This window comes from Aythya fuligula, chromosome 18 (genome assembly GCF_009819795.1).
Source record: "Aythya fuligula isolate bAytFul2 chromosome 18, bAytFul2.pri, whole genome shotgun sequence".
NCBI lineage: Eukaryota > Metazoa > Chordata > Aves > Anseriformes > Anatidae > Aythya > Aythya fuligula.
The window spans coordinates 2,488,551-2,514,964 of record NC_045576.1 but is presented as its reverse complement, the minus strand read 5'-3'; the positions used below and the strand labels follow the sequence as shown (position 1 = coordinate 2,514,964).

Below are 26,414 nucleotides of genomic sequence, written 5' to 3'. Positions count from 1 at the left end.
CCCGCCAATCCCCAGGGAGGGGGCGGCGGGGCCGCGCCTGCGCGCTGCGGGGGGGTGACGCCGAGGGGGAGGTGGAAGGGCGGAAGTTGTGGGGGGGGGGAGGAGGGAGGCGCTGTGAGGGCCTGTGGCTGGTTTCTGGTCAGAAGGGGCCCTCCCGTGGCGCCTGGCGTCCCTGCTGCCTCCAGGCTGAGAACTGCGCTCAGCCCAAGCCCCTGCAGGCAATTATAGTCCCTGTGCGCTGCAGTTTGCCCATTTGCCTACAGTTTGCCCGTTGCCAACCTCCTGCCCTCCCTCAGCCCCTGCCCGTGAAGGACTCCAGCAGTAAAACCCAATTTCCACAGCCCGACTCACCTATCTTCACCACTTTCTGCCGTCTGTGTAGTTTTACACTGACACTCAGTACTTACTACCAGTTCGTTATAATTTTGGGGGGTACAACTCTTGTTATTTGTCACTTAACAAAGCCCAGTGACTGAAGCTGGAGAACACGTTAGTTGTTTTTCTGTTTCTAAATCACCACCCTGCTGCCTGGGGGTCCCACAGGCATTCACCTCAAACCAGAACTGCTGCCACCAGGACCACGGGCAGAAGAATCCTGCCCCCAGCCTCTAACACAAGGAAATAACAGATTTCTGGTACTCTGGCCCAGAAGCTCAAAGCTGTACAACTAGGCGAATTTTTGTCTTCCCAGCTCAAGCCAGTTCAGGTCCTGAATATTAGCAGAAACCATGCAGGTTTAGGTGTTTATCCACAGAAATAAAGGAATACAAACCACTACCTCTATTTGGTTTAAACACAGCAATTATTTTCTCAGCCCATATTTCTTTAGCTTATAAACTCTAGTCAGTGTATATAAACTTGAACAATAAAAATCTCTATTCAAACAGCTGAGCCATATCTTTTGTATAGTAGTTTTTCAACAACAGTGCTGTGTTTATAGTGACAACAGCTCTAGCAAGATCAATCCCAGGTGTGGCTTTATCCAGGAGTCACTCCATTCACTACCTTGAGAAAGAGATGAAGGTACCAATAATGATTCTTAGGCAAACTTACAAAAGAGGTGTCTTTCATACTTATTTAGAAACCACAGGGATCTTGACACAGCAGGCTCAGCTGGACACCATAAGGGAGCTGCCATGATTGTGAAGCCCCAGATACCAGTGATTTGTTGGACTACTCGGTTATCTCAGATAAAAGTATTGAGTCCAAGTTCAGGAGCAGGTATCTTCCCCTCCTTAGTAAAAGAGTCTGTGGGTAGGCCTTTAGCTTTCCTTAACCAGGCCTTCTTGCAAGCTTTTTGATGATCTTCTAAGAGCTTTGCCTGGTTTGCCTGACACTGCGCTATAGTAGCTGCCTCATGTGCCTCCTTCTGGTTTCCTGTCAGAAGCCTGAACCCACCGTCAGTCTGGACAGAAAATGCATAAAAGGGCTTCTTTCCCCCGTAAACTGCTTCATTTTTCATTTGTGCCATCCTTGCGTGCGTTGACTTGATCAGTTCAGAGGTTGTACAGAGATTGCTAAGCTGACCCCGCTCTTCAGGGCGAGGAGTGACTTTACCGTGACCACCGTGAGCTTTCTTTTCCTGTAGCAAACCACCACATGTCTTGGGACGTACAATGCATGGAGCGGGAATGGAGGAACTCACAGTGGGTCCATGCAAAGAATTTTTCAGTTTGAGCTGCAGCATTTTGGTTTCGAAGGGTGTAGAAATTCTTTTCATAGTCAGAGAATCACTGCGAGATCTCACACACTGGAGCCGGGCTGTCTGATCCTGTTTGTGCTGCAGAGGGGTTTTGTATATTTGCCTTTTTTCAAGGCATCGTTGCTGATGCAGAGGAGCCTCCCAGGCTTTCCCAGTTGCTATAGGAGGCTTTGTACTGGAGCGGACAAAGGACGACTTGCAGCTCTTCCGCAGCATGTTGACAGTTAAGAGGAACTTGTAAGAGGACACTAGATAATATGAGTCCTTTTTCTTTTTGTGCTGCTGCATGGCTTCTGCCGTGTCAGGATGTTCAGGTACACAGACAGGAGTGCCGTATTCAGATGTGCCATCTGTTTTCAAAAACAAAACAACACTGAACGTAACTGGACACAAGGATATCACCTGTGATCACTGTTGGCAGGGCAGTACTCTGAGTAAGACCAGGGATGTGTGCTGGGTTGATAGGCACTCAGACAGTCCACGCTTATCTACAGAACAGGCAATGCAGGCAACACACCAAGGAAGCCCATTTCAGCTTGTTCATCTTTAGCCTTACCAGCAACACTGTCAGCACCTGAGGTAATTCTGCCTTGGTGACCTGAGGAGTGTTCATTGCCATAGTCTGTACAGGTCAAACAAAAGGCTGTAATTCTGTAACACAAGTTTTATTTATGTGGGGATGGCCTGGTATCCACCTCGTTTGAAGCTATGGTTTCTAAGAAGAATGAGGTTTCTCCACCACTACTTCCCATGCACCCCTTTCTTGTCCTAGAGTTTGTGCACTGGGAAAAGGCTTCAAGAAAAGGCAGTTCCTGGTAGAAATATGAAAAAGCCAACATCCAAGAACCACTTTGAACTACTACTACTCAGAGCTGCATTTGAGTTGGAAGTCACAAGGCACACTTCACTGTCTAGCTTTGATGTCTGAAGTGATGTCAGGAGTGACCTGTGTTGTTTAACAGACACATTGGGATGGATTGTGTAATTATGCCATCAACTAAAAGCCAAGTGGAGATTTTAACGAAGATTGTACAGCACTCGGTGCCACAGCCTCACCATAGCAGTTAATTTGTCCCATTGCAAAGCAAAGTCGTGCTGTTTGCATGTAATTGCTTTGCTGTTATTGCTAACCTGGTTAATTGAAGCTTCTGCCATCTGGAAATGTATTTCAGAGAACATTAAGTTACAGTTTGGAAAGGCAGAATACAGCAAAACAGACTAGTCATAGAATAGCCTGAGTTGGAGGGGACCAACAAGGACCATCGAGTTCAACTCCTGGCTCCACGCAGAACCATCCAGAAACCAACCCCTACATCTGAGAGCAGTGTCCAAGCATTTCTTGAACTCCACCAGGCTCGGTGCAATGCCCACTGCCCTGGGGAGCCTGTTCCAGTGCCTAAGCATCCTCTTACACCCAGCCTGACCCTCTCCTGCCCCAACTCCATGCCGTTCCCTCAGGTCCTGTCGCTGTCCCCAGAGAGCAGAGCTCAGCGCCTGCCCCTCTGCTCCCTGTGAGGGAGCTGCAGGCCGCCATGAGGCCTCCCCTCGGCCTGCTCTGCTCTGGGCTGAACAAACCCAGGGACCTCAACCACTACTCACACGTCTTCTCCTCTAGACCCCTCACCATCTTTGTAGACTTCCTCTGGAAGCTCTCCAGGAGTTTTGTGTCCTTCTTGCATTGGGGTGCCCAGAACTGCACCCAGCACTCGAGGTGAGGCTGCAGCAGAGCAGGACAACCCCTTCCCTCCTTTCAGTGTCTGTCAAACTCTAAGATCCAACAGATTCTGAATTTAAAACCTGGGAGAAACTGTAAGTTTAGGAAAGAAATGCCATGTGACCAAGAACCACGTTTATTATCTCAGTGCTAACATTTTCAAATTCTAGGTTGACATGTTGCTGGCAGCAATGGGACAATTTCCATGTGTAATATTTTAAACAGGATTTTCTGAGTAGCTGCTATCTATAAATACTAAATACCTGAACATATTTTGTACAGAATTCTCCTGCACATGGTAAAGATATCAAAAACAGAACAAGGATATGGGAAAAAAAAAAAAAAAAAAAGCCTGGACACCAGAGAACAAGGCTTTATAGTTGGAGTTGATCACTTGTCCTATTTGATTGATCTAAAGCAGCTTTTGCAGACTCTGCAAATGATCTGTTGTACCACCGCAAACCTTTCATCCAAAATGGCTTTGTTTTCTAGAGATCGCTACCTTTTGTTTAATCCATTTATCCATCTTAGGTGCACTTACTTGAAGAACCACTGCCCTACCTCGCTGTGACAAGTTCTTACCAGCACCTGCCAGGATCCTTACTGAACATGCTCTTGCTGGCCGTCTCGAAGCAAAAGCATGGGGCTGTTGGTTACCAGGAATGAAAACCTCTTGCTGTTGCTGTGCCTGAACGTGGAAAGTCCTTGTGCTCTCCTGTTGCTTGCAAGCTGCTGTTTTTTTCAGTTCATCATAGAGAGATAGAAAACAAAAGAATACAACATCTCTAAGCTTTGCTGGTGTTAAAAAAAATAAAATAATAAAATCTTAAAAACTGATGAGATTTCAAGTCTCTGGTTACTGCTTTACCTTTTATCACAGTTCTGAAGGTATAGGTGTTAAAAATAATGCACAAGTGTTTGAATTCAGAGATGATAGCAAAGACTGACTTTTAAAAAGTATTAATTGCATGTATATACAACCCATATTTTTGCCCCAAATATTAAAATATTCCATTCCCTTTTTCTGCAAACTGTACATCTTGCACCAAGTACCGCTGTATCGAGGTAGCTGGCATTTGATGGTCTGAAAACTTTCTCAGCCCATCAGTTTATCTGCAACATACAGTTTGATCACAGAACTGGAGAATCATGGTACTGTATTAAGTACCTACTGATTTCTAAAATCTACATTATATTACAATGTAAAAGGAGCCTCCTTATGTGCAATCACATTCCCCAGCAGTGGTAGATTCTGGATGCGGTGTCCAGTGCCTTTCTGGGGACTTTAATAAATAACACAAGCACTGAATCAACAGCATGTTTCCATGCACACCAGCTGTAAGAACATGAATAACACTACTGAAGTATTACTTAGCTGAAAAAATGACTATTGTCTTAAGTCTGCTAAATTTACACCAAACCTCTCTAGAAGTGCGAAGGTTTTACTAGAAGCAACAGAACCACTGAAATGCAATCTACCCAAATGTACTTTAAAAAAGTGGAAAGTCCAACTGTTGATTAGGATGAAGGCACTGGGTACTTGAAACTATTTCTAACTCATTTCAGAAAGCAAAGTCAGTGCATTGCAAAGACTGAGTGTAGTATTTTGAGGCACTCCACAGTGTTTTGGCAGGCAGCTGTAGATCAAGCAAGACAGCGTGAGCTGGTCAGCACCTTGCATCTGCAGAGCGAGGCGATGCGTCTGGCCGAGGGCGTGGCACTTGGTTTGCTGGGAGTGAGACAGTGTTCTGCTCAGAGGACAGGTCCCCTGCTTTTCCTTCCGCACCATCTCTCGGTCAGCACCTAGGGTATAGTCCCACCTGACATCCTCAAACTGGAACATCAGCAGGCTACTGGGTGCATTGATCACCATCCTGGAGAAGGAAAGAGAAAGCTCGTCAAAGCAGAGGTATCATTAACACAGCAGATATTACCTAAAGGGCCCATTTGCTTGTGTGTAATACAAAACCTGAGGGTAATTAAATGGAACTGAGATAACAATCACTCCCCTTTAGGGAAGGGAAAAGCATTAGCACTTAGTCCCATCAATCAGATGCTGTACTTTTAACTCACAGAGTCTGCATGAGCTCTGTGGTGCTCTTCTAATTTCTCTCTACAAACAACTTCATTTAAAAATAATTAGGATGAAAGTTAGTGAAATTAATGAAATAATTAGGATGAAGCTGTCCCAACAGTGGAGTTAGATCAGTGTAATGCCAAAAGAAATTGTAGGTACCATATTATCAGGGACATTTAAACCTGAATTAGATGGGTGCCCTGGGTCTGGCTGAGATGGAGTTAGTTTTCTTCCTAGCAGCCTACCTACTGCTGTGTTCTAGAGTTGCGACTAAAACAGTGTTACTAACACACCGTTGTTTTAACCTATCACTTACACTTGAGCTGGGAACCACCTTTAGTTTAGAGGTGTGGGCATGAAGGAACCTGGAACGATTTTCCATCAGAGGGCAGGTAAAGACTTTGCCAGACCTTGGCTTGATTATTCAACCTCTTAAGAAATCTAGGTTCTGAAAGTGGCTTTACGGTTGGGTTTTTGTCTTAAATAGTAGAGAAACAGAAATGTATAGTCTGCTGAATGGACTAAGCAAATAATTTTCAACCATTTTTAATATGAATTAGTTACCAAAGCAGTCCATAAGCATTAGAGTCCTTTAAACCTTATTTGTTAGACAGACAGTAGAAGGAAAAATACTTAATTCTTTAAATTACAGCATAATCTACCTAATTCAGTAGAGAGACTGATTGCAAGTTTTGTCACCAACCTGTTTCCTGCAACACACAAAGATACTGGTTCCCCTCTGCTACTGGCCACCAACACTTTCAGGCAGCTTCCAGTCAGGTAGTTAAATATACGAATCTTTCCATCAGCACAGCCACTGACAACTCTGAGATACAGAAACTCCAGAGACAGAACTTCCCTGAAAACACAACATGCAACTGTTGGTATGATCATCATGCCTTCTTCACAAGGAGACAAGATCAGCTACCTCATCTTGCAGGAGATGCAGTTGCCTGCCTCCATAGCAAGCCAAAAAAAAAAAAAAAAAAGAGGAAAAAACCCAAACACCCAACATCCTCAGAACCACCACTGTGGTTATGACTTTCTATTCCATGTTAAGTTTCATTTTTATGTTTAGGAAAGTGAATGAATACACTAAGATGCAACATTTTCACAGATCTACAAAATGACATCACACATAGTTGGTAGAGTTCAGCACATAACACAGCCACTGCAAAAGAATACAGCATCTCTTCTTTACCAGTTAGCATGACATCCAGTTGGTTATAGGTTGGGATCCTTGAAGTTTTGGACTACACACTGTTACTGTCTTAAGTCACCCCTGTTTGTGAGCCAGTGGCCGTGTATTTGGTTGTTATGCCACAAACTTTGTTTATGACTATGGATTGCCTGACACTTTTTAAGATGACTGTTGAAGGAGGATATTTCAAGTTCTAGGACTGACAACTAAGCTATTTTGTGTTGCTGTAAGGGAAAAGTTGTTTGTTTGTTTGTTTTTGTTTTGTTGTTGTTGTTGTTGTTGTTTTTTACAGTGTGCTGTTGAATACACCTTGAAACACACTGATACCTACTTTGGGTGGCGGAAGGCTGTTAGGCATCTCTTAAGATCTCCCACCATGCTCCATCTCAAGGCGTATCCATCAGAGCTTCCTGTGACGAGGTGCCACTGATCAAAGGACAAGCACTTCACTGGACCCTGGTGCCCTTCCAATATCTGAGAGTAAAAGAAAGAGATGCAACACTTTCAGCAGTCCGGATGTAAACATGCCAAGAGATCTTACGGCACTCAATTCCTTCCTCATATACTATATTGTTTTATCAGGTGTCAGTGCAATATACAAATATACCCTGGGGATAACTGCATTACTCTGACAGTCCCTTAAAAGTAATATTCTGGGCTTGCTGCTGCTGAGTTTCCATCATCATTATATAAGCTCAGTAGATGTTGGTGTACTGGGATATTTGTGGTCTGCTGGGTGTTCACACCAGAACAGTGGGCTGCCCTGACCGTGGTGGAAGGGCACCTCCAGCCCTAAAAGCTGTTAGTTAAACCCTCCCACTCTCCTCTTAGGTTCTGAATGTTCCTGCAAGAGCAGACAGATGCATCTACAAAGATTAAATAATGAATGCATTTAAAAGCAAGGCAAATCAAAAACCCAGATTAGAATATAGTTGTTTGAAAATCAGTTTTTAATATTATTCTTTTTATCTATAATCCTGCAGTTCATTAGCTTAGACTGTTTTGTCTTTTTATTTTTTAAGAAAGTCTTTGGAACAAGAAAAAGTCTCTGATAAGATAGCATAGATGATTTTTGATAGTTTAGCACAAAGTTAGCACAAAGTTTCTACCTAAGAAACTTACTTTGACCAGAGCACCTGTCTCAGCAAGCCAGACTTTCACCAGCCCTCTGTCACAGCCGCTGACAACATGGACCCCATCCATTTTAACACAAACAACATCGTTGTGTTTTAGAGTCTTGAGACATACCCCACTATCCAAGTTCCACACTGTCAGGATTAAAGGGGAAAAATATTAGAAGTCTTCCCCAGTGGTATATTTTTTTCTGAGTGCAATATGAACTAAAAGATGCTACTGGAATTACAGCTGCACCTTGTACCTGCAGCTCTGCTTGGAGCCAGGTGTTGACTTAAGAGTGCAATTACATGGCAAATTTCTTAAATACCAAGCCCTGAGATGGCACATCCTTTTAATTCTTAATCTATAAGCAGGTAACAAGGCAACCTTTGGCAAAGCTGCAAGCTGATACCACTCTCCCAAGACCAGCCCTTCAGCCATAAAACCATTAAATCCAAATAAAAGCAACAGTAATAAGCATCTGCAGTGACACAGGGACCTTGTGTGTGCATATGTCCCCAGCTTAGATTGTTCTGGAAGCAGTAATACAAGACATTAAAATTCACCCTCTGATTTATACACTTGTTTTCAGACTCACACTGCACCCCACAACTCCCAGGTGCTCAGCCCATTTGCTGCTGCCATTTGCCCTTGTCTGTGCAGCTCCCCTTGGCTCTCACCTTTCACCATCCCATCTCTGGCTCCTGACACAAGCCTCCTTTCATGTACATCCAAGCAGATGATTGTCCCGCAGTGACCATTAAAGATTTTCATGCAAGCACCACTGAATATATCCCAGCATCTACACAGCAAGGACCAGAAAGGAAATCCAGTGATTAACAACTCGATTAATGACTTCTTATTTCCCACTTAACAGGCCCAGCTCATCTCACACCCATGCCAGGTCAAAATCAGGAGGCAGCCCACTGAGGTAATGAGGGATTCAGAACAATCAAGTCAGGCTTAGTGTTAAATTTTTACATTTAGATTGTTCTTCCACCTCCAAATTGCCTGGAAATGTGTAGCTGGATTTCACCTCTGGCTTGGCTACTTTCAATTAACCTTCAAAAGCAGAGCTTTACAGATAAAGTTATTTCTTTACTGGCCGGTGCCAAGATGATTTCTGTCAACTTTATCTTGAGAATTCAAGCATGCACTTGAACAAACAGCCCTCTTGGGGAGGGGAAGGGCAGGTAGGACAGAGCCTGAATCGCTACAGCTCTTTCCCTTGTTGTTAAATGCTGTCTTTGAGGAAGATGTACGTTTGCCATGCCAGAGCTGAGGAGCTTCTCACCCCTCATCACAACACTCTTGAGATTCAGTGATAAATAACATGTAGCAGCTGCTCATCTCCACTCCTTGTGTCAACACGCTGGACCTGGGCAGGAGCTACCAGGGTGCTGGATCTGCTCAGCACAACAAGACTTCTATAGTGTCATGGAGAAACAGGTACTGACCTCAGCAGGGCCAGAGCCTCACTTCAGGCACCTATCAGACACATACCTGGTGTTTTAAGATACAGAGGTTATAAGAAAGTATCTTCCTATTTTATCATTCAGTATCAGGTGAAACTGGAAAACAGGAGTTCTAGGGGGGATGTGTTTCATTATCAGCTTTCCTTTCTTTAGTACTCTAATGAAAGTGATGGGAAGGAGGATTCATAAAGATTGGGGTAGTTAAGCTCCATTTTTCATGGGGATGGTAACTGAGGCACAGGCCCAGGGAAGCTCACCTGATGCTGAGGTCGAAGCTCGCACTAAAAACAAACCCTTTCTTCTCATCAAGGAGCAGTGCTTTGATGCTTCCAGCATGGCCAGAGAGCAGAGGTGGCACTTCTCTCATTGCTGATGTATCAAAAAACCTCACTTTTTGGTCTGTAGAGCCAATGGCTACCAAGTCTCCACCGCTGTAGTGAATTACCCTGTTTTGGTCTGATCTGGATAAGAAACGGTGATTAATGCGAGCATTCGCCAGTTAACAAGGTCTAAAGGGGCTCAATACTGAGAGCTCCTCAAAGAGCAACTCGGTGGGCAATCTGCTTCAGGAGGCAGTTCCTCTGCAGGGCACCACAACCAGGTCCCTAGTTCTGCATACCCAGGTTTGTATCTGGAGGGTAAACTTGAAGAAGGGCAGGGGGTCCTGCCAGCCCCATATCCCTTGTGGTACTCCATAGACCCTAATCCTCGCAACTTCAAAAGTGACTGACCTTAGTATCTTTATAAAAAATGGATTTGATACCGAGGGCTGTTCATCAGTGACACTGAGACCCTCCTCCAGCCATACATGTCCACTAAAGGATTGCAAGGAACAGGACAAGTTTTCAGAAGCCAATGTTTGGCTCTACAGGGGTAGTGCAGAAAGCAGCCGGGCACAGCTTGCGTACCGGTCAGTGAGAACACGAATGTTGTAGGAGCCACAGAAAACGTTCCTCTCTTCCAGCTGGATCGTGTCAGTTTGCAGATCATGGTAGGCTGCCTGCAGATTGCCCTCCTCCTCCTTCTCCTGATGGAAAGAGAAATAGGGAAGTGTTACTCAGGGTGAAGGGGAACACAGCATTACTCCACAGCATTAGCCATATCATCCACCACTTGCTCCCCAACAAGACCAATAGAGACAGAAAGTGCTGGTAAGGAACACCCAGCGTGCAGGAACTCCCTGGTTAGCACAGAGACAAGGGTTGTTATCCTTGCCTTGTTCTGTGGCAGTAGTGGAAGCCTTGACACCTGCACTCTTCATCTTTTGGGATAAAGGCTACATCTCTGTGCCCAGCCTTGCCAGTGCCACGGGGAGCAGCATTAGGACAAAGTAGAATTTCCTTCTGGGCATGGACGGTGGCTCCCTCCTGTGCAAGAAGGGGCTGAGCATGCATTGGTGCTTATGAACTGCTTGCAACTGTGCAAACCAGAAGAGCAAACTAAGTCCAAATTCACAGTCCTGTCTTTCAAGACCACCATGTCCTCCTTCCTCCCCAAATGCTGAGATGTGAAAAACCATGAAAGGCAAACCACCTCCAACGTACCTTTGTTTTACCTTCACGACTGCGGCGTTTCACTTCAATGACGTGTCCTTCTTCATCTGATTGGGGAATTGTCACGTTGACTATTTTAGCATAGTTTGAAACTGCTCCCCTAGGGCGCAACCCCTAGGATAAACCAGCAGAGGCAATGTAGTCACTGCAGAGCCCACACACATGGACTTTACTCTTGCTTCGTCTGTGGTAGGTCTATACTAACCAGGGCAAACCTCTCTTCGCAGCATTGCTTTACCACCATCGCAACCACCATCTCTGGCTTCTCAAAAAGAAGCTTAGCATTTCCTTTTTCCATGTGGAGCAAATAAAGCTCATTGGGCAGAGCTACAGTCAGTCCCTATGGCAGCTAGAACAATCCCCACGAGTTCCTGTAAGTCCAATATTGGCATTTGTGACCAAACTGGGTTTACTTGATTAAGAATTCTTGATTTTGATCCATTTTTTACAGTTCCAGGCTCTCTAAAGGTCAGTAAAGGCTATTCTGTTCTGTTTGTGACTGTATGAACAACTAGCCTAGTTTTACAGATGGAAGGAGGAGGAACAGGGTGAAGCTGGGAGGTAGCCTCCCAAAATAGCACTTCCCTCTAATGGTCTGGGCAACAACAGCAAAAAAAAATGAAGTATGTAGTAATGGCAGAAGTCCAGGCACCATACCTGCAAATACCGGATCTTATCCTGTACTAAGCCTTGACACACGTGCTCCCTCTCGACTTCTTTCACCAGAAAAGCCCAGTATCCACTCACAGCAGCACAAACTTTAAGGGATTTTTGATCCAAAAGCCCTGAGAATTAAGAGGACAGAGTAGTGAACCCCTGCCCGTGTCAGAGGTCATCTGTGACCCTTAGGGGAAACCATCCTTGGAAAATTAGGGGAAGCTTTACCCAGGATGTACTGGGAGAGGTAAACTGGCAGGCAGCGAATGAAGTCCTTGTACTTGACATGAGAGAGTGACTGGAGCGATGCAGAAGGCACAGTGACATCTCCATGGGCTAAGGATTCAGGAGGTGAGGCAGGTGCTGCATTCAGGCCGTCCTGGATGAGGCACTTGGTGTTTCGAGGCCACAAGCACACTGCTGGCATTTGATGACCTAGAACCCAGCAGAATTCACAGCCTTATAAGTGCTTGAGCTTAGGTGGCCATTAACTGTACTGTTGGTAGGAATATAGTGCAACAGTTTTCTCTTTACAGATGAGATATTTCCCCTCTTCTACCTCTGCTACAGCAGTCACCAGCACAGGAAGGTGTCTGTCCTAGACTTAAGGGAGAATATCAAAACAGCCTTATGCCAAATACATCGATTTTTTTTTTTTTTTCTGAGTGGAAGACTCTTCCTTTAGCTGTTAGATTTCCTCTAAGAAAAATAGGATTTTTGTCATGACATTGCAGCAGGAAAGAGAAAAGGACAAATTTCTCTGTTTTTCCTTAGACAATGGAAAGGTGAATACAGCTTATGCCCTTCTCCCACCACTATTTTTTTTCTGACATCCACATCCACCACTGGTATCTTTGCCAACCTGCAGCTCCCCATGGTGTAGGGCTCTCCTTGTTTTTAGGGGCAGCACCATACACAGTGGTAGGCTGTCGAATTCTGATTGTGCTGATGGAACACCTTAAACCTAAGCGAGGACCTTGCTGCCCTCAGTGGGCAAAAGGAGGCACACCGTATCTCATCATGTCTAGGAGCATGGTCTCCACTGAAAGACCACCTCCTTCTGCATGTCACTGCTCTAAACTTTCCAGAAAAGCATTGCTGTGCTTTTTTCCCCACCCTCCAAAATATTCAGTGGTACCTGCAGTACCATGCTGGGCAACTCCTGTGGATGCACTTTGACTGTCACGGCGTGCAGAAGTGCCAGCAGGCTGAACTGGAAGTGGCGCTGGGGAGCCGGACTGAGGATGACTGCTGTTGCTGCAGCTTCTTGGGGATCCAGGAGACGATCCGTCCGTACCTGCCTCCTCTGCAATAAAGCAGCACAGAGCAGAACCTCACAGTCACAGTAGGCACAGAGGCGAATTAGGGGACTGCGTAAGTTAAGAGTAGCATATTAAGCATCTAATAGGTAAATTACACAGTATTATTCATTCCATCTCTTCAACCTACACAGATTTAGCCCCTTCAGTGCTTTCTTTAGCACGGTTGTCGTGCCTTAAAACATTCAGCTCACAACCACCCCTCCCGTGACGTGCTGCCCACAGCAATTCCTCCCAGGAGGTTTTTCCATCTCCCCACCGCAGGCTGGGGTCCTCCTCCCGCTGGCGACCAGGCAGGACGATGAACCTCGTGTGGCCCTGGGGTTTCTCCCCACAGCCCGAACGGGAAGGCACAGAGACCCCAAAACCACGGCAGTAGTGCCGTGAGGCCAATAAAGCCACACCAAGGTGACCGGGGGCAGCCTCCTCCAGCAGCCCCAGAGGGGACAGCAGCACCGAGGGGGCTGCCCGGCACCCAGCTCGGAGCCCCCCACCCCTGCCTGGGGCAGCTCCCAGGGGCCGGCCCCGTGCCCCGGTGGCGGCTCCGGGCCCCGCTCACCCCCGGGGCCCCGCTGCCGAGGCCGGGCCGGGCCGCGGCCCCCCCGCCCCGCCGCCGCCATCTCGGGCGGCCCCGCCGCGGCTGCCAGGCGACCGCCGCCGCCTCCCGGCCCCAGGCTCGGCGCTTCCCTGCCCGGCTCCAGGGAACGCGGTGCGGGGCCCTGAAGCCCCCCTCGGGTGGCAGCAGGGAGGGGACAGCCCCTGGGTGCCGCCTGGGGTCTGGTTCCTCTTTGGTTGTAGCACAACGCTGAAGGGCCGCTGACAGCGAGCACAAGGTGGGCAGGAGGGAGCCGGGGGGTGTTTGGGAAGGGGCTGTGTAAAGGTGTTTTGTTGGTTTTGTTTGGTCAAAAACACGCTCCCAAGCTTCCCCGGATTGAAGGAAGACTTCATTTAACGATCCCACGAGTTAAAAATACATAAAAAGAATAAAAATACATAAAAAAAGAATAAAAGCCGTGGCATCCATTGTTTGGGAGAAGGTGGGAGGGCTGAGGTAGGAAGGCAGGAGGGCTGAGCGGCACGGAGCAGGCAGCACAGAGCTGCGCCTCCCCCAGGGCTCACCCCACAGGGATGGGGTCACAGGGAGCCCCACACACCCGGGGGCTCCCCCTGCACCCCACAGCTCCCCCAGTTACCGCAGGCAGGAGGCCCCATGGGATGGGCACACGTTCCTTTTTACCAGGCAGCCAGGCCCGCAGCGGCTTCAGGCCTGCTGCACGCAGAGCAAACGTGCCAAGTGGAGACGGTGATTTCGGGGCTGCCATCCCACAGACACCCCCGTGGTCACGTTCACTGTGCAGGATTTTGATGTGACTCCTTGGAGGAGCAAAGAGCCCGGCCTCAGCAGCTCCCCAGCACAGGGCTGTTTTCCTGCAGCAAATCCCCCACATGTCACCAGAACCGAGCACAGCACCGGGTGCCTCTGCAGGTTTGCTGGTCCCAACCGAAGCCTGGAGACCCTGCTGCAGCGATCACAACCCCACCTACAGAGGGGCATTTCTCACCCTGCACACAGAAATGTTCCTCTTACAGCACTACCTGGGAAATAATTATGTTTTATTTTTGCATCCACTGGGGACGGCAGCACCCCTCACCCTGAGGAAGTGCTGCCCTGGGCTGGAAGAAGCCCCCGGCACCCCGAAGCAGCACCCACCCTGACCTCAGCCGTCCCAGAGCCAGCAGCCACATCTCCCCACAGTAGGGCTCCTGGCACCCCCTCTCCCTGCAGGAGCACCCCAGCAAGGCAAAGCCCACCAAAGCCAGCCGTGAAGACCCCCAAAAAACACCCACACACTGCTCCCTGCCCCTCTGCAGCAATCCTACCCCCCTTCCTGGGAGCATGCCCTGCTCTGCCAGTTTCTTCCAAAAACCCCTGAAATAAAATCACAGCTACACGGAGCTGAGCCGCACCCAAAGCTGTTTGCCAGAGGTAAATAGTGCTGTGAAGGCCATGGGAGAAGCACAACCCAGCAGCACGCTGGCTTTCTTATCTGCTCTGCTCGGCTCTGCTCTGCTCTCCCACACTCTCCTGACCCACAACAGCTCTGGGCTGTGAAGCAGCCCTTGTACTGGGAGCAGGTACTCCTTCCCCAGCCGCAACCATTTTCCTCGCCTGCGTGGTACCCCCAATAGCAAGAGGCTAGGGGTTCATGTTCTGAAGCAAGCAGTAAATTCCTGGGATACCGAAGATCCATTTGCAGTTGAAAGCCACATTGGCAAATCAGCTGTAACCAACTGAATGTTTTCCTGGCACAATCCATCCTGGGATACACACACACAAAAACAAACAAACAAACAAAAACGGTTGGAAGGGGGGAAAGATGAGGACCCCCACAGAAGGGATGTGCAGCTGAAATCCCGTACCTGGGAAGTTTGGGGTGGGAGGGCCGGGATGCAGCAGGAAGCACCCTGGATTCCTGGGGCTGGCCGGGGACTCTGCGGCACAGCTCCCGAATAAACCATTTGAGGTGTCCGGCTGTGCAGTGCTGTGGTGTGAGCCCGGGCGGGGTCTGCATGCATCCCACTCATTTTCCCTTAGGGATTTAAAGAAAAATACCTTTTCTTTAAAGTCCCAATGTTTCCTAATAAAGACTAGAAATGTGCCTGGTGGCTGCCAACTCAATCCTTCATTGCATTGTAGGGTTAGTTAAAGGTGTGGCCCCCCTTAAGAAGAAAGGAGTGACTTTGGTGCAAATTCTTCTTGCTTCCCAAACCCAGCACCCCTCTCCTACAGCACATTTCCCCCCACTCATCCTCTTTATGTTATGGTTGTCCAAGTGGTGGCTCACAAGAGTTTAATCACCGTGCATTGTGGTTGCTCACACAGCGCTGTGAAGGGCAGTGAAGGCTGAGCACCACCACCCTTACACCAAGAGGCACCACGAGTGTCCTCACAAACACCAGTCACAATAACTGTTTTTATTACAGAAGCTTCCAGTCCCTCCCCAAAATCAGGTGCTGCCCCACTGAGTTCCAGAAGCTCCAGGCACAAGGAGATGAGGTTCAAGCAGAGGGGAGGAAAAGCAGTCCTAGTGGCACCGGGACAGGAATGGGTAGGGCAGGGAGCCAGGACGCCCAGGGCCTGGTGGCAGGGCTGGGACATGGTTCCTAGAGGAGCAGGAGCTCGAGACCACCTCCTGCTTGTGGCTGCTGCCGTGGTGCTCGGTCTGCACTGCTCGCTCTGCTTTGGGGAGAAGCAACAGCCCCGTCCTCCTCCCCGCTGGGACCATATCCTCAAGGGCATGTACGCCGTATGGCAAAGAACGTGCCCAGTATCGCCTTCCTCTCTATCTTCCGCCACAGAGTGAGTAAATCCATCTCCTTGGACTCTGTGGTGAGCTGGAAGGTGAAGCTCTGCAGCAGTGTCGTGAGGAAGAGGAAGAGCTCCATCCGGGCCAGCGCCTCTCCTGGGCACATCCGCTTCCCTGGGGGCACAGAGAGGGGGAAAATGAGCACGGGCTGATGGCTTTGGACAGTGCTTGAGGGAAATGCTGCATCTGGGGGAAAAAGGGATGGGTCAGGAGCCCAAATCAAGGTGGGTGCCTGCCGACGTGCAGCTCTTTCATCCCCAGCAGACCCAGGCACTGCAGTAGCATTCACCTGCTGAAAAAGCCATGAAGGCCTCGCGCTTCCTGAAGTTGCCCTTCTCATCCAAGAAGTGGCCCGGGTCAACTTCTTTAGGGTTCTCCCACTGGGTTGGGTCCATGTGCACTGAAGACAACAGCGGAATAATGGTCGTGTCCTGCGGGAGAAGGGACGGGAGAGGAGAGACGTCAGCACCATGGCACGGGGCTCTGCCGAGCTGAGTGCGCAGCGGGGAGCAGCTGGGGTGCAGGGGTGCTCCCCAATGCCCACCCACACCCCACAGCTGGAAACAGCCCCGAGTGATGGCTCTGCCCTACAGTCTGTGCAGGCACAGTGCGGCCGGGTCTCACCCATGAGAAGGAATTAGCCCTGGAGTTATTCCTGGCAAGGTCTCAGAGCCCTCTCACTGCACAAAGCCTGAAGGAGGGAGGCTTCCCCCCAGGGGGGGAGCTGGCACAAGGGCAAATCTCACTCCAGCCCCACTGCCGTCCTCCCACGGAGGTGCAGAGCACCCAGGGTCACCTTGGGGATGGTGTGGCCCCTGAACTCCACGTCCTGCGTCGTCATGCGAGGGAAGCTCTCGATGCCGGCCCGCGGGATGCGCTGCAGCTCGTGGATCGCCGCGTTGGTGTAGGGCATCCTCAGCCTGTCCTCCATGCAGGGCGCGCGGCCGGGGCCCACCACCGCGTCGATCTCCTCCTGGACCTTGGCTGGGGATAAAGGAGGTGCAGAGCTGCGGTGCTTTCCCTGCAAGGCCCCCGCTGATTTCTCTCTGGCCTCACACTAGGGCTAAGGGACAAGCTGGCAGAGGGGGAGGAGGCTGGAGCGACCCCTTGTAGGGACCAGAATTAGGGTCTCTGTCCGCACAGCTGCCTGGATGGGGTGGGATCAAGGCGTCTCATGGGCCAGCCCAGGGCCATCCCTGCAGGCAGGGACGGGGAGGAGAGGGGAGGCCGGCAGGAGAGCCCCTGTCTGCCTGCATCTCCCCTCATGGTTCTCACCTTGGGTGGCCACACCAAATTTTTGGGAAGTTTTGGTCTCTCCCCAGGTGGGCTGTGGCTCTGCCTGCCCCCTGCCCGCACTGTGCAGGGAACGGCTGTGTTTTGCTGCCCTTACCTTGAATATGGGGGAGCTTTGCCAGCGCCAAGATGAAGAAGACCAGGGTGTTGCTGGTGGTCACCGTCCCGGCACCAAAGAGGTCGAATACTGACATGACCAGGTCCTCCTCACTGTACATTTTCTCCACGCTGCTCCTCTCCTGAAAGGGTGCAGCGGGGAGGGAATTCAGCCCGGTCCGGGTGATTTTCCCAGCTCCAGAGGACAGCCCTCACCCCCCAGCAGGCACGGGGGGCCAGGGAGGAGCCAAAATGAGCCCTGGCACCAACCCTGGGAGCCTCCCTTGGGCTGTAAGGGTTAAGCCCCCCTGGGAACTGCCTCCAGCATCACAACCCTTTGCCCCAGCTCTACCTTTTCCGCTTTCATAAGGAAGCAGTCGATGTAGTCCCGGGGGGAACTGGGGTCCAGGGTCTGCCTGTGCTGCTCCACCTGCTCTCGGATGTAGCCCTTGAGGTTCTCGCACTTGGCCAGGACTTTCCTGTGCGGCCCCGGCAGGCGGAACAGGACGTTGGGGAAGATGTTGTAGACCTGCGGCCAGAGAGGCACAGGAGGGCTCGGTGCCTGGCCGGAGCCCCCCACACCTTCCCTCTGCCCCATCCAAGCCAGCCCAAAGCCGAGGAGCATCTCTGGGCTGCTGGGCACAGCAGGGGCACGTACTATGGCAATGGGGGAGGTGAAGAAGCTGACAAAATTCCCGATCATGTCCAGCAGCTTCAGAAAGTTCGTGTCGCTGTAGCTGAAGTGGCTCCCGAAGACGACGGAACAGATCACGTTGGCCACTGCGTGCCTGAACACCAATATGGGCTCAAAGGCTTCTCCTGCAGTGACAGAAGGGGCCAGAAAGACATCGCAAAGTCAACAGCTGTTTATCTGCTCTGACACAGAAAGTGCCCTTCGAGTGCTTTCTCGTAGCTCTGAGCCCTGGGTGACCACTGGGTCTCACAGCAGCAGAGCCGTGGGCTGCTCAGCCTCCCTGATCCTAAATCCCTGCTCGCAGCTGGGGGGAGGGAGGCAGAGGCACCCCCAGGTGCTGTGGGCTCCCACTGCTGTACCCCAGGAGCTCAGGGGCTGCGGGGACAGTGCCATGCTTCACACCCAGCCTCCACCTGCCCTGCTCTTGCCTACGATCAGCAAGAGCCAGAGGAGGGGGGGGAAGAAGTTTGGCTCTGTCGGGGAGGAGCACATCACCCTGATAAAACCCGTGGCACCAGGGCGCTGGTATTCACGCATTCCCAGAACTTTGGTTTCCTATTTCTGTTCTTTTGTCATGAAATATTCCTCAGTGGTCCCCCACCATGTGCACCACTTCAGGAGCAGTGGTTCTCCCACCCTTATCTCCGAGCCAAGTTCCTCTATGAGTATCATCCACTCTGGCCACTGCCCGCAGCCCCAAGGGCCACCCCTGTCCCATGTTTCATGCCCCCAGGGGCAGGCAGGACCCCACGTCACCTTGGAGGCTCGCCAGCAGCTCCACGAGGTGCTGGGCCTCCTGCTGCACCCGCTGCGACATGGAGCTCTTCCCCATCCCGAAGTCCCGCAGCGTGCTGAGCGTGAACCTGCGCAGCTCCCGCCACTTCTTCTCGTTCTTGGTGATGATACCTGGGGGAGGCGATGGAGGCGGCTCGTCTGCCTGCCCCGGGGCAGTTCTGGGCTCTCAGCCCACCCGAGGAGCCGTCGGGTGCTACCCAGGGACATCCCTGGTGTGCACAGCATCCCTGAAAGGCTGAGGATCTCAGAACAAAGCTGGAAGCCTGTACTGATGGCTAGCAGGAATTAATGCTGCCCTCGGACAAGAGACCTAATAGACGGAGGGGTGCTCAGGGGGGAAAGTGGAAATGAGAGGTGCAGGGTGCTGAGTCCCTCCCTCCCCACCCAGCTGCCATGGGGGCCTGCTGCCCACCCAGCGAACCACGAAGCGTGCACAAGCCCAGCCACCCACCGTAGTCGTTCGACAGATGTGCCATGAGGGGGATTTCAGGTCTGCCCCCGAACTCCTCGGCGTGGCCCAGCAGAGCGTCCTTCACGGCCCTGTACCCGCACAGCACCACCGCCGGCGTGCGCCCCAGCCAGATGGTGAAGACGGGGCCGTACCTGTGGCTGAGCTGGGGATGGGGAAAGTGGCCGTGAGCGGGGGCTGCAGCCCTCACCCTTCGCTGCTTCGTGTCCCACCTCCCAGCATCGTCCCCGCATGCAGCGGAGCTGTGTTGGAAGGGGCAGCGGCACGGCTCAGCTGGAGGATTAGGGTCACTACGTGGGGCCTGCTAACGGAGCAGAAAGCCAGAGAGAGGTGCTGGTTGTGCTCAAAAATGTGGGGATTTTGGCTCTTCTGGCAGAGCAGGAAAGAGAGAAAAGAAAAGGGGGAAAGCGGTCACCTGTGTGACCCCCTTTGGTTTGGCGTGGGATGTGGGTGCTGCAGGGAGCTGCGAGCTGCTCTCTTACCTTCTCGTAGCTCTGGTGAAGCAGCAGGATGTCTTTTTGCCACAGGTTGCCCACAATGGGCCACGGGGCTGGTCCCGGAGGCAGTTGGCTGCTCCTCCTGTGGCTGCTCCGCACCAGGAGGCAAAGGATGGAGAGGAGGAGGAGGAGGACGGTCAGCAGCACCCCGAGCATCCCAACCTCCATCCTCACCCAGTGCCACCGAGCAAGGAGAGAATCAGAAAACTCCCTCCTAGGGGAAAATCAGGAGTGAGCAGAGAGGAGCCCGGCTCTGCCTCCTGCACCCTTCCCGGCACCCTATATAGGCACAGCCCCCCCCGTGTCCCCGGGGCTGTCCCCAGGGTCAGTGACACGGAAACGCTGCTTCCCCCCGGCCAGCTGAGCCCCGGGGCTCCGTGTTGCAATGCGGGGTCAGGCAGGCTGCGGGGCAGTGTGAGCATGGTGCAGAGCCCCGGCAAAGCCCCCAGCCCATCGCCAGGTCATTGCTCCTCTTGGGGCTGCCTTGCTCGGTGCTGCAGTGACCGGGGGGATGTTTTGTAACAGGGGACTGGCTTGGCAGAGCCCAGGAGCCGTGCAGGCTTCCCTGCCTGTGCAGGGCTTCGCTTGGGGCTGGGTGGGAATTTCCCACAGAGCTCATTTTGGGTAGAAAGTGGGTCAGTCCTGGGTGTGAAAAATAAACATGATTTTTCTGAAAGATTTTGGGTGTGCACTTGTGTTTTGACACAGGGGGGAACATCAGCCCAGGATGCTGTGGTTGGTGCAGGTGTGGGATTCACAGTCCTAGGGCTCCTCCGGCTTCTTTGGGTCTCCTCCAGGGGCGGGGTTCAGCCTGGCTCTGAGCACCTTGCTCTGACACAAGCAGCTCTGGCAGCACACCACGCCTCTGGTCACCAGCTCTCGCAGCCCTCAGACGAACAAGCTCATCACAAGCCAGGTGCCAGCAAAGGATGCGGTTCCTCCTGGAGCACAGGGCTGGAGGAAAAGAGGGAGTATGACTCGCAGCAGTCCCTGCGATGGAAGGAGACCCTCAGCAGAGGGCATTGGGTGATGCTCACCGAGAGGAGCCTGATCTGATGCTCACCCCTGGCAGAGGCAGGCGGCACCAGTGCACAGGGAGCCAGGACTGCGTTTGGCCGACAAAACCAGGCAGGAGCCCTGCTCTGCACCTCGGGGCCATGTGGCAGGTTCGCAGGTGTCAGGCTGGCAGCCAGGGATGCTCAGCACCGCCTGGGCTCCGGGCTGCTCTCCTGCGGCCGCGGGTTACCCCAGGAGGCAGACAGTCAGTGTCCGTCTGTCCGTGCCACCCCTGGGTGCCGCAGTGCCCTGGGCACGGTGCCTGCACGTGGGGAACTTTGCCCAGGGGCTGATGTCACGCCTGCCTTTGGCACAGGGGTGAACAGCCTCGCGGTGCCTTGCACGGCGCTTCCAGCAGCAGCCCAACAATAGGGAAGGATCGTGAAATGAGAGAAAAGGAGCAGCCCCGCCGCGGTGTGTGCTGCGGGTTAAACCCAATGGGAAGCTCCCTGCGCTGGGGGCAGCGCTCGGGCAGAGCCACCGCCACCAATAATGTTCCAGTGCAGCTCCCACTCGTTGCATTTCTGGAGTGCGAATGCCTCTATTGCTACAAAAATCATTAGTATTTCGTGTTTGACTAACAAGAGAGAGAAAATAAATGAATCACCCCGAGTGCGTGGCTCCAAGGCACCAGAAAAACAACAAGAAAAAGCTCCGAGAGGTGAGGAAACGTTGTCCTTTTGAGCAGCTTCCTGAAACTTTGCTCTGTTTCTCTCCATAATCTGCAGAATAAGTTAAGCCAAAAGGCCCACCAGCTAGACTCAGTATCTCAGGTGTACAAAAAATAAAGGAAAGGTAGAAATTCTCAGCTAAATTTTTGGCAGCTAAATGCCACTTTGTCTGAAGAAAGCTCCCTGGGGAAGAGCAGAGAGGGGCTCTGGTGCAGCCAGACCTAGAGTGAGCCCAAACCACTTCAGATGGACCCAGAAGCTTTGGTGCTTTTCTCTTTCTAGTGATTTTCTTACAAGGGCTTTTGGGGAGCAGGGTCTGTAGGGAAGCTGTCTGCTGCAGGGCTTTGGGATCCCTTCAGGAGCACTCCATGCAACTTTTGTGCCCCCAAACCTAAAATAGTAGGAAAGAGTAAAATAAAAATTCCCATGGGCTGAGCAATGTGACATAGCCAAAAAAAGAACTTAAAAAAAATTCCACTTAGAGATTGCCAGGACCTTTGGAATTTAATTCTGTCCTGTTGCTGGATCTGACTCCGTCTCCAGGGCAGCTTCAAGGAATCAGGAGAAATTGTGTGGGGTGTGTTCAGCACAGGTCTGTAATTGGAAGAGCCGCAGCTGGAGGCAAGCACAGCAACTCGGGAGCGAGAGGAGACGGCTCTGGGTAAATGAAGAAGTCGGTAACGCCTGGGTTATTAGATCCGGGGAGATCTGCCGGAGGAAATCACTGTGCCTGTTCCCATCCCTCAGCTGCTCTGCAGCTGGCGTCGTGCTGCAGCGGGGAGGCGCAGGGCAGGTCCCGTGGCATGGGGAGCAGGACGGGGAGCGGAGCCATGGCACAGCCAGGAGCAAGGGCTCACGGCCACAGAGGACGAAGCTCCAGGGCTGGCCAAGGCGCTGCGCACGGGGCTGGCACCGGTGGCTCCGGGCCACGTCTGGTTGGGCTGCGATGTCCCCAGGGATGGAGTCTGCACAGCCTGGGCTGCCTGTTCCCGTGTCTGATCGCCCTCACAGCAAAACAGCAGAGCAAAATAGCCGTGCACAGCCCCTCCTTGGTTCGAAGTGAAGCTTTGGCTTCCCCTGACCTCATGCACCGCTTTGGCTCTGCCAGCTCAGGGTAAGCTGTCACACTGCATGCACTAAGGCAATTAATATCACCCTAATGCAATTTTCCCCTGCCAGCAGCCCAAAGCCTGGGCACGCTGGAGATGCTCTGCTCACCTCAGGGCCTTGTCTGTGCAAAGAGCAAATGTACAACCAGCTGCAAACCATGTTGCTGCCTCCCCTGCACCTCTGCAGGAACAGGGCTGCAAAACCACAGCTGAGCTGCTGTTTCTGGTTGCTCTGAAGGACACAGCAGCACTCACTGCATCGCAGTTTGGCTGTAATTATAGGGTGAACATCACTTGTATCCACCCGTGCTCCATCCTGCTGCTCCCTTCACCCTCTGGGGGTCCCTGCTGGGCTTTGCTCAGGAGCACCCAGCCCGGGCTGTGGCTGTGGCCGTTCCCCCAGACACCTTCCTGGCGCTCAGGCAGCGAGGTGAGGTGATTCCCACTTGTGCTGAATGAACATAAAAAAAAAAAAAAAAAAAGAAAATATAAAGCCCATTAATCAGCATTTGCACAGAAGGAAAGCAAAGGCAGGCTTTGTTTGAGCTGCCCTGCAGGATCAATCATGCTCCAGAGCAATACCTATCGAAGTGGGCATGCCCTGCAGGCTGCTCGGAGCAGGCTTTGCCCTGGTATTAGGACGGCACAAATATCAAATACCTGCTGCTGCACGGCCCGAGACGCACCCATAACCCACGTGCTGCCACATGGGAGCGGATGAAGCGAGTGGAGGAATTACCTACTGCAGGGACAGCATCACTGCTGCAGGAGATCAGCCCCAGCTCCCAGCTTGTGCCTGAGCCTAAAAATGTGATCAAACTTGTCAAATCAGCCCCTTCTTCCCTGACTGGGCAGGGGTGAGGGCGGCCGTGGCCGATGTGCTCGGTGTCTCCTGCGCAGGCTCCGCTGGCTCAGTTACACGGCGTTAGTCCCTCCCTGAAGCTCCCCAGAGAACGGGGATTTATGCGCTGCTTCTGCTGGCTCTGGAGGAAGGAGGGAGGCTGCAGCTCATGCTGGAGTCGTGCTTTCGGTGCCCCGGTTCTGGCCAGTGAGGGAGCCATCAGCTGTCCCTGCCCCAGCAGTGGCACGCATGGTCACGCCTGGCTTGCTCCTCATGGGCAGTCACTCTTGGTTAACGTGGCTTTATTTTTAAGAGAGGATGCAGCTTTCTGGGGTGGGCTTGGAGGGAACAAATCTTGAGCTGTGCCCCCAGAAAACTAGCCGCCCCTTGCCATGCTCCCATTTTCTGTGTTATGGGTATGGGGACAATGTTAGCGAGTTCTTAAAAAAATCATTTAAAAGATACAGAATACATGGCATTTCTGAGTTACAACAGAGGTGCAGGCTGCAGTGCCTTGAAACCTTCCTGTCCTGCTGCTCGTTGTTCCTGCACTAATTATGGAGAAAGAAAAAGTCCCCCCCTTCTCTGCCACCATGCGAACACACCGCGTCCTTACCAAGGGCCTGCTGCCTCCGTTCCTTTTGCCTTGTGCATATGTCTATTTACCATATCTATAAAACTCTTTGCAATATGTTAATTCCAGGAAGAGGAAAAAATAGCACTTGCACTCAACTTGGTGCTTAAACCTTCCCCAGTGCATCTGTCGAGGTGGGGAGAGATCACTGCGAGCGGAGGGTCCCAGGGCTGTGCGGGGAGGCAGGGGGCTGCTTGTTGGGGATGGGATGTCCCTGCAGCCGGGATGTGACGTGCCCTGGGGACACGGAGAACCTCCACTGAGGGCTTTCCAGCCCTGGCTGGAAATGCAAACACCCTCGTCTCCATTTCTGTAAAGGGGAAAACGTCCTGGGAATTGGGCTCTGGAAGCAGCCCTCGCCCAGGGGCTTTAATCCTGGCTCCAGTGGCACCACTGGTGGCACACGGGATTTCTGCAGGAGCAATGCAGGAGGGGAACGAGGAGCTGGACCCACGCCTTCACTCCCCACCCATGCAGAGAGGGGCTGCTCGGCTGCCACAGGGCTCGGCACGGAGCCAGGGCAGAGCAGATGGCCCCGGGCGAGCGGCTGCGGGGTGCAGCGGGGCCAGGCGGGCACCAAGGGTTGGGCGCAGCGGCGTGGCCGAGCCCTGCTGCTTGGGGCCGTGCTCTGCAGAGCCTCTCCATGCCAGAGGGGCCGGGTGGTTATTTACACTTGTACAGGAATGAAGCCGAGAGCTGAGCCCGGTGCCAGCTGGGTTTGGGGAGCAGGGAGAGGGAAAAGGCTTGTGCCCTTACGGCAGGGACCCGGTGGGGGTTGCGGGACAGTGGGTGCCAGCACTGCATCCATCAGGGCGTTACCTCTGCCTCCTGCAACAGAAAACTGAGAAAGGTGATCAAAGCCCGTCTGCAGGGAGCTTCTCCGGGCTAGCAGTCGTGGTGCACAGCCCAGGCACAGGACCAGCACAGCCCAAGCAGAGGCCGTGGCGTGTTCGTGGCACATTTCGGTGGCAGGTTGGTCACCGAGGGGCAGAGGTGGGTCAGGGGGGGCCTGTGATGGACCTGTGGGTGTGGGCAACTGGGACAGTGCCCTGCTCTCGCTGGGGCTGTTAGCCATTGTATTGTTTTCCACTGAAATGGGTTGCTTTGATGCTAATTGGCTGTGACCAATCTGGGCCAGCACTATCTGGTCTTGGAGGTTCAACAGAGCCGAGCTGTTGTCACCCCCGGGTAGCCCCCCCTCCTCCTTTTGCCACGCCAGGAAAATGCTGCAATTAAATGTGGAAAAATAGAGGGAAGGAGGAGCCTGCACCAGCTGATGCCAGGTTGATGCCAGCAGCTCCCTGGCTGCAAAACATTCCTGGATCCCAAGGCAGGTTGTGCCCTGCCGTGAACCAAAAGCATCACAGCAGCAGCCTCTGCCCGAGCTGTCTTCAGCATAAATCTTCTCAAAGCAGAACGAGGAATCCTGGAGACACCCAAAACTTGACTCTAGAAATACCCTGGCAGGCAGAGGAGCCTGGAGAAGAAAGCAGGAGGGATTTGCTTCTAGAAGTCAGGGAGTTCCTACGTGGCAAGCCTGCTTGGAAGGGCTCAGATATAGGGGAAGGAATCCAGCTTCCCACTCCTTCTAAATCCCAGGGGTGCTTTGGAAGACTCAGTGCTGGAGAGCATGCGCTCCCTCCTTGCAGTTATATGGGAATGAAGCATGCCCTGAGCTGCAGCCTGAGTCCCCCAAATGGGAACCAGCCTTTTGGTCCTTGCCCTCCTGCCCCAGGGGTCCCCACTCCCCTGCCCAGGGACAGCCCCAAACCTTGTCCCTGAGGTGACAAAAACGCCTGTGGATCCAGAGACACGGGCATGGGAAAATAGGGGAAAATCCCTGCATGTGGCAGGCTCTGGTTGGCTTGGGGTGCACGGGGCAGCAGCCAGGGCCGTGGCCATCAGCACCCAGCCCTCAGCACGGAAACGACGTTAGTTTAGGAGTGAATAAAGCCACCGGGAAGAATCCTACAGATTTTGCGCAAAAATGGTAACGGGGGCGGGGGAAAGGAGGAAGGAAGGACCGTTGTTTGGCAAACACCCTCAGCCCACAAGCCTGGAAATGTCCTCAGATGCC

At 52.2% G+C, this 26,414-nt stretch overlaps 2 protein-coding genes across 2 annotated transcripts; both read right to left on the bottom strand.

Moving 5' to 3' along the window:
• Nucleotides 1–1,186: 1,186 nt before the first annotated feature.
• On the bottom strand, nucleotides 1,187–11,922 carry CDRT1 (CMT1A duplicated region transcript 1). The gene is made up of 11 exons (XM_032199910.1): nucleotides 11,724–11,922; nucleotides 11,496–11,623; nucleotides 10,830–10,952; nucleotides 10,194–10,312; nucleotides 9,543–9,746; nucleotides 8,491–8,612; nucleotides 7,817–7,962; nucleotides 7,026–7,168; nucleotides 6,197–6,352; nucleotides 5,091–5,290; nucleotides 1,187–2,052 (listed from the first exon to the last, which is right to left on the bottom strand). The coding sequence occupies exons 1-11, from the start codon at nucleotides 11,920–11,922 to the stop codon at nucleotides 1,187–1,189; spliced, it is 2,406 nt and encodes an 801-aa protein (XP_032055801.1).
• A 4,183-nt stretch (nucleotides 11,923–16,105) lies between these two features.
• On the bottom strand, nucleotides 16,106–20,194 carry LOC116496669 (cytochrome P450 2C16-like). Its single transcript, XM_032199909.1, has 9 exons — nucleotides 20,012–20,194; nucleotides 19,512–19,674; nucleotides 19,022–19,171; nucleotides 18,230–18,390; nucleotides 17,924–18,100; nucleotides 17,573–17,714; nucleotides 16,979–17,166; nucleotides 16,472–16,613; nucleotides 16,106–16,296 (listed from the first exon to the last, which is right to left on the bottom strand). Exons 1-9 carry the CDS (start codon nucleotides 20,192–20,194, stop codon nucleotides 16,106–16,108), a joined length of 1,497 nt encoding a protein of 498 aa, XP_032055800.1.
• Nucleotides 20,195–26,414: the final 6,220 nt, after the last annotated feature.

Bases quoted from the DNA above. Each gene is read 5' to 3' on its own strand.
- CDRT1 (XM_032199910.1), bottom strand. From the start codon at position 11,922: ATGCCAGCAGTGTGCTTGTGGCCTCGAAACACCAAGTGCCTCATCCAG. The intron at 8,613-9,542 runs GTGAGCTTCCCT...CTTGCTGTGTAG, and splicing joins AGCTTCGACCTCAGCATCAG to ATGCTGGGATATATTCAGTG. The intron at 7,963-8,490 runs GTGAGAGCCAAG...TAATCCTGACAG, and splicing joins CAGAGATGGGATGGTGAAAG to TGTGGAACTTGGATAGTGGG.
- LOC116496669 (XM_032199909.1), bottom strand. From the start codon at position 20,194: ATGGAGGTTGGGATGCTCGGGGTGCTGCTGACCGTCCTCCTCCTCCTC. The intron at 19,675-20,011 runs GTAAGAGAGCAG...CCCCATCCCCAG, and splicing joins TTCACCAGAGCTACGAGAAG to CTCAGCCACAGGTACGGCCC. The intron at 18,391-19,021 runs GTGACGTGGGGT...CTGTCACTGCAG, and splicing joins GCTGCTGGCGAGCCTCCAAG to GAGAAGCCTTTGAGCCCATA.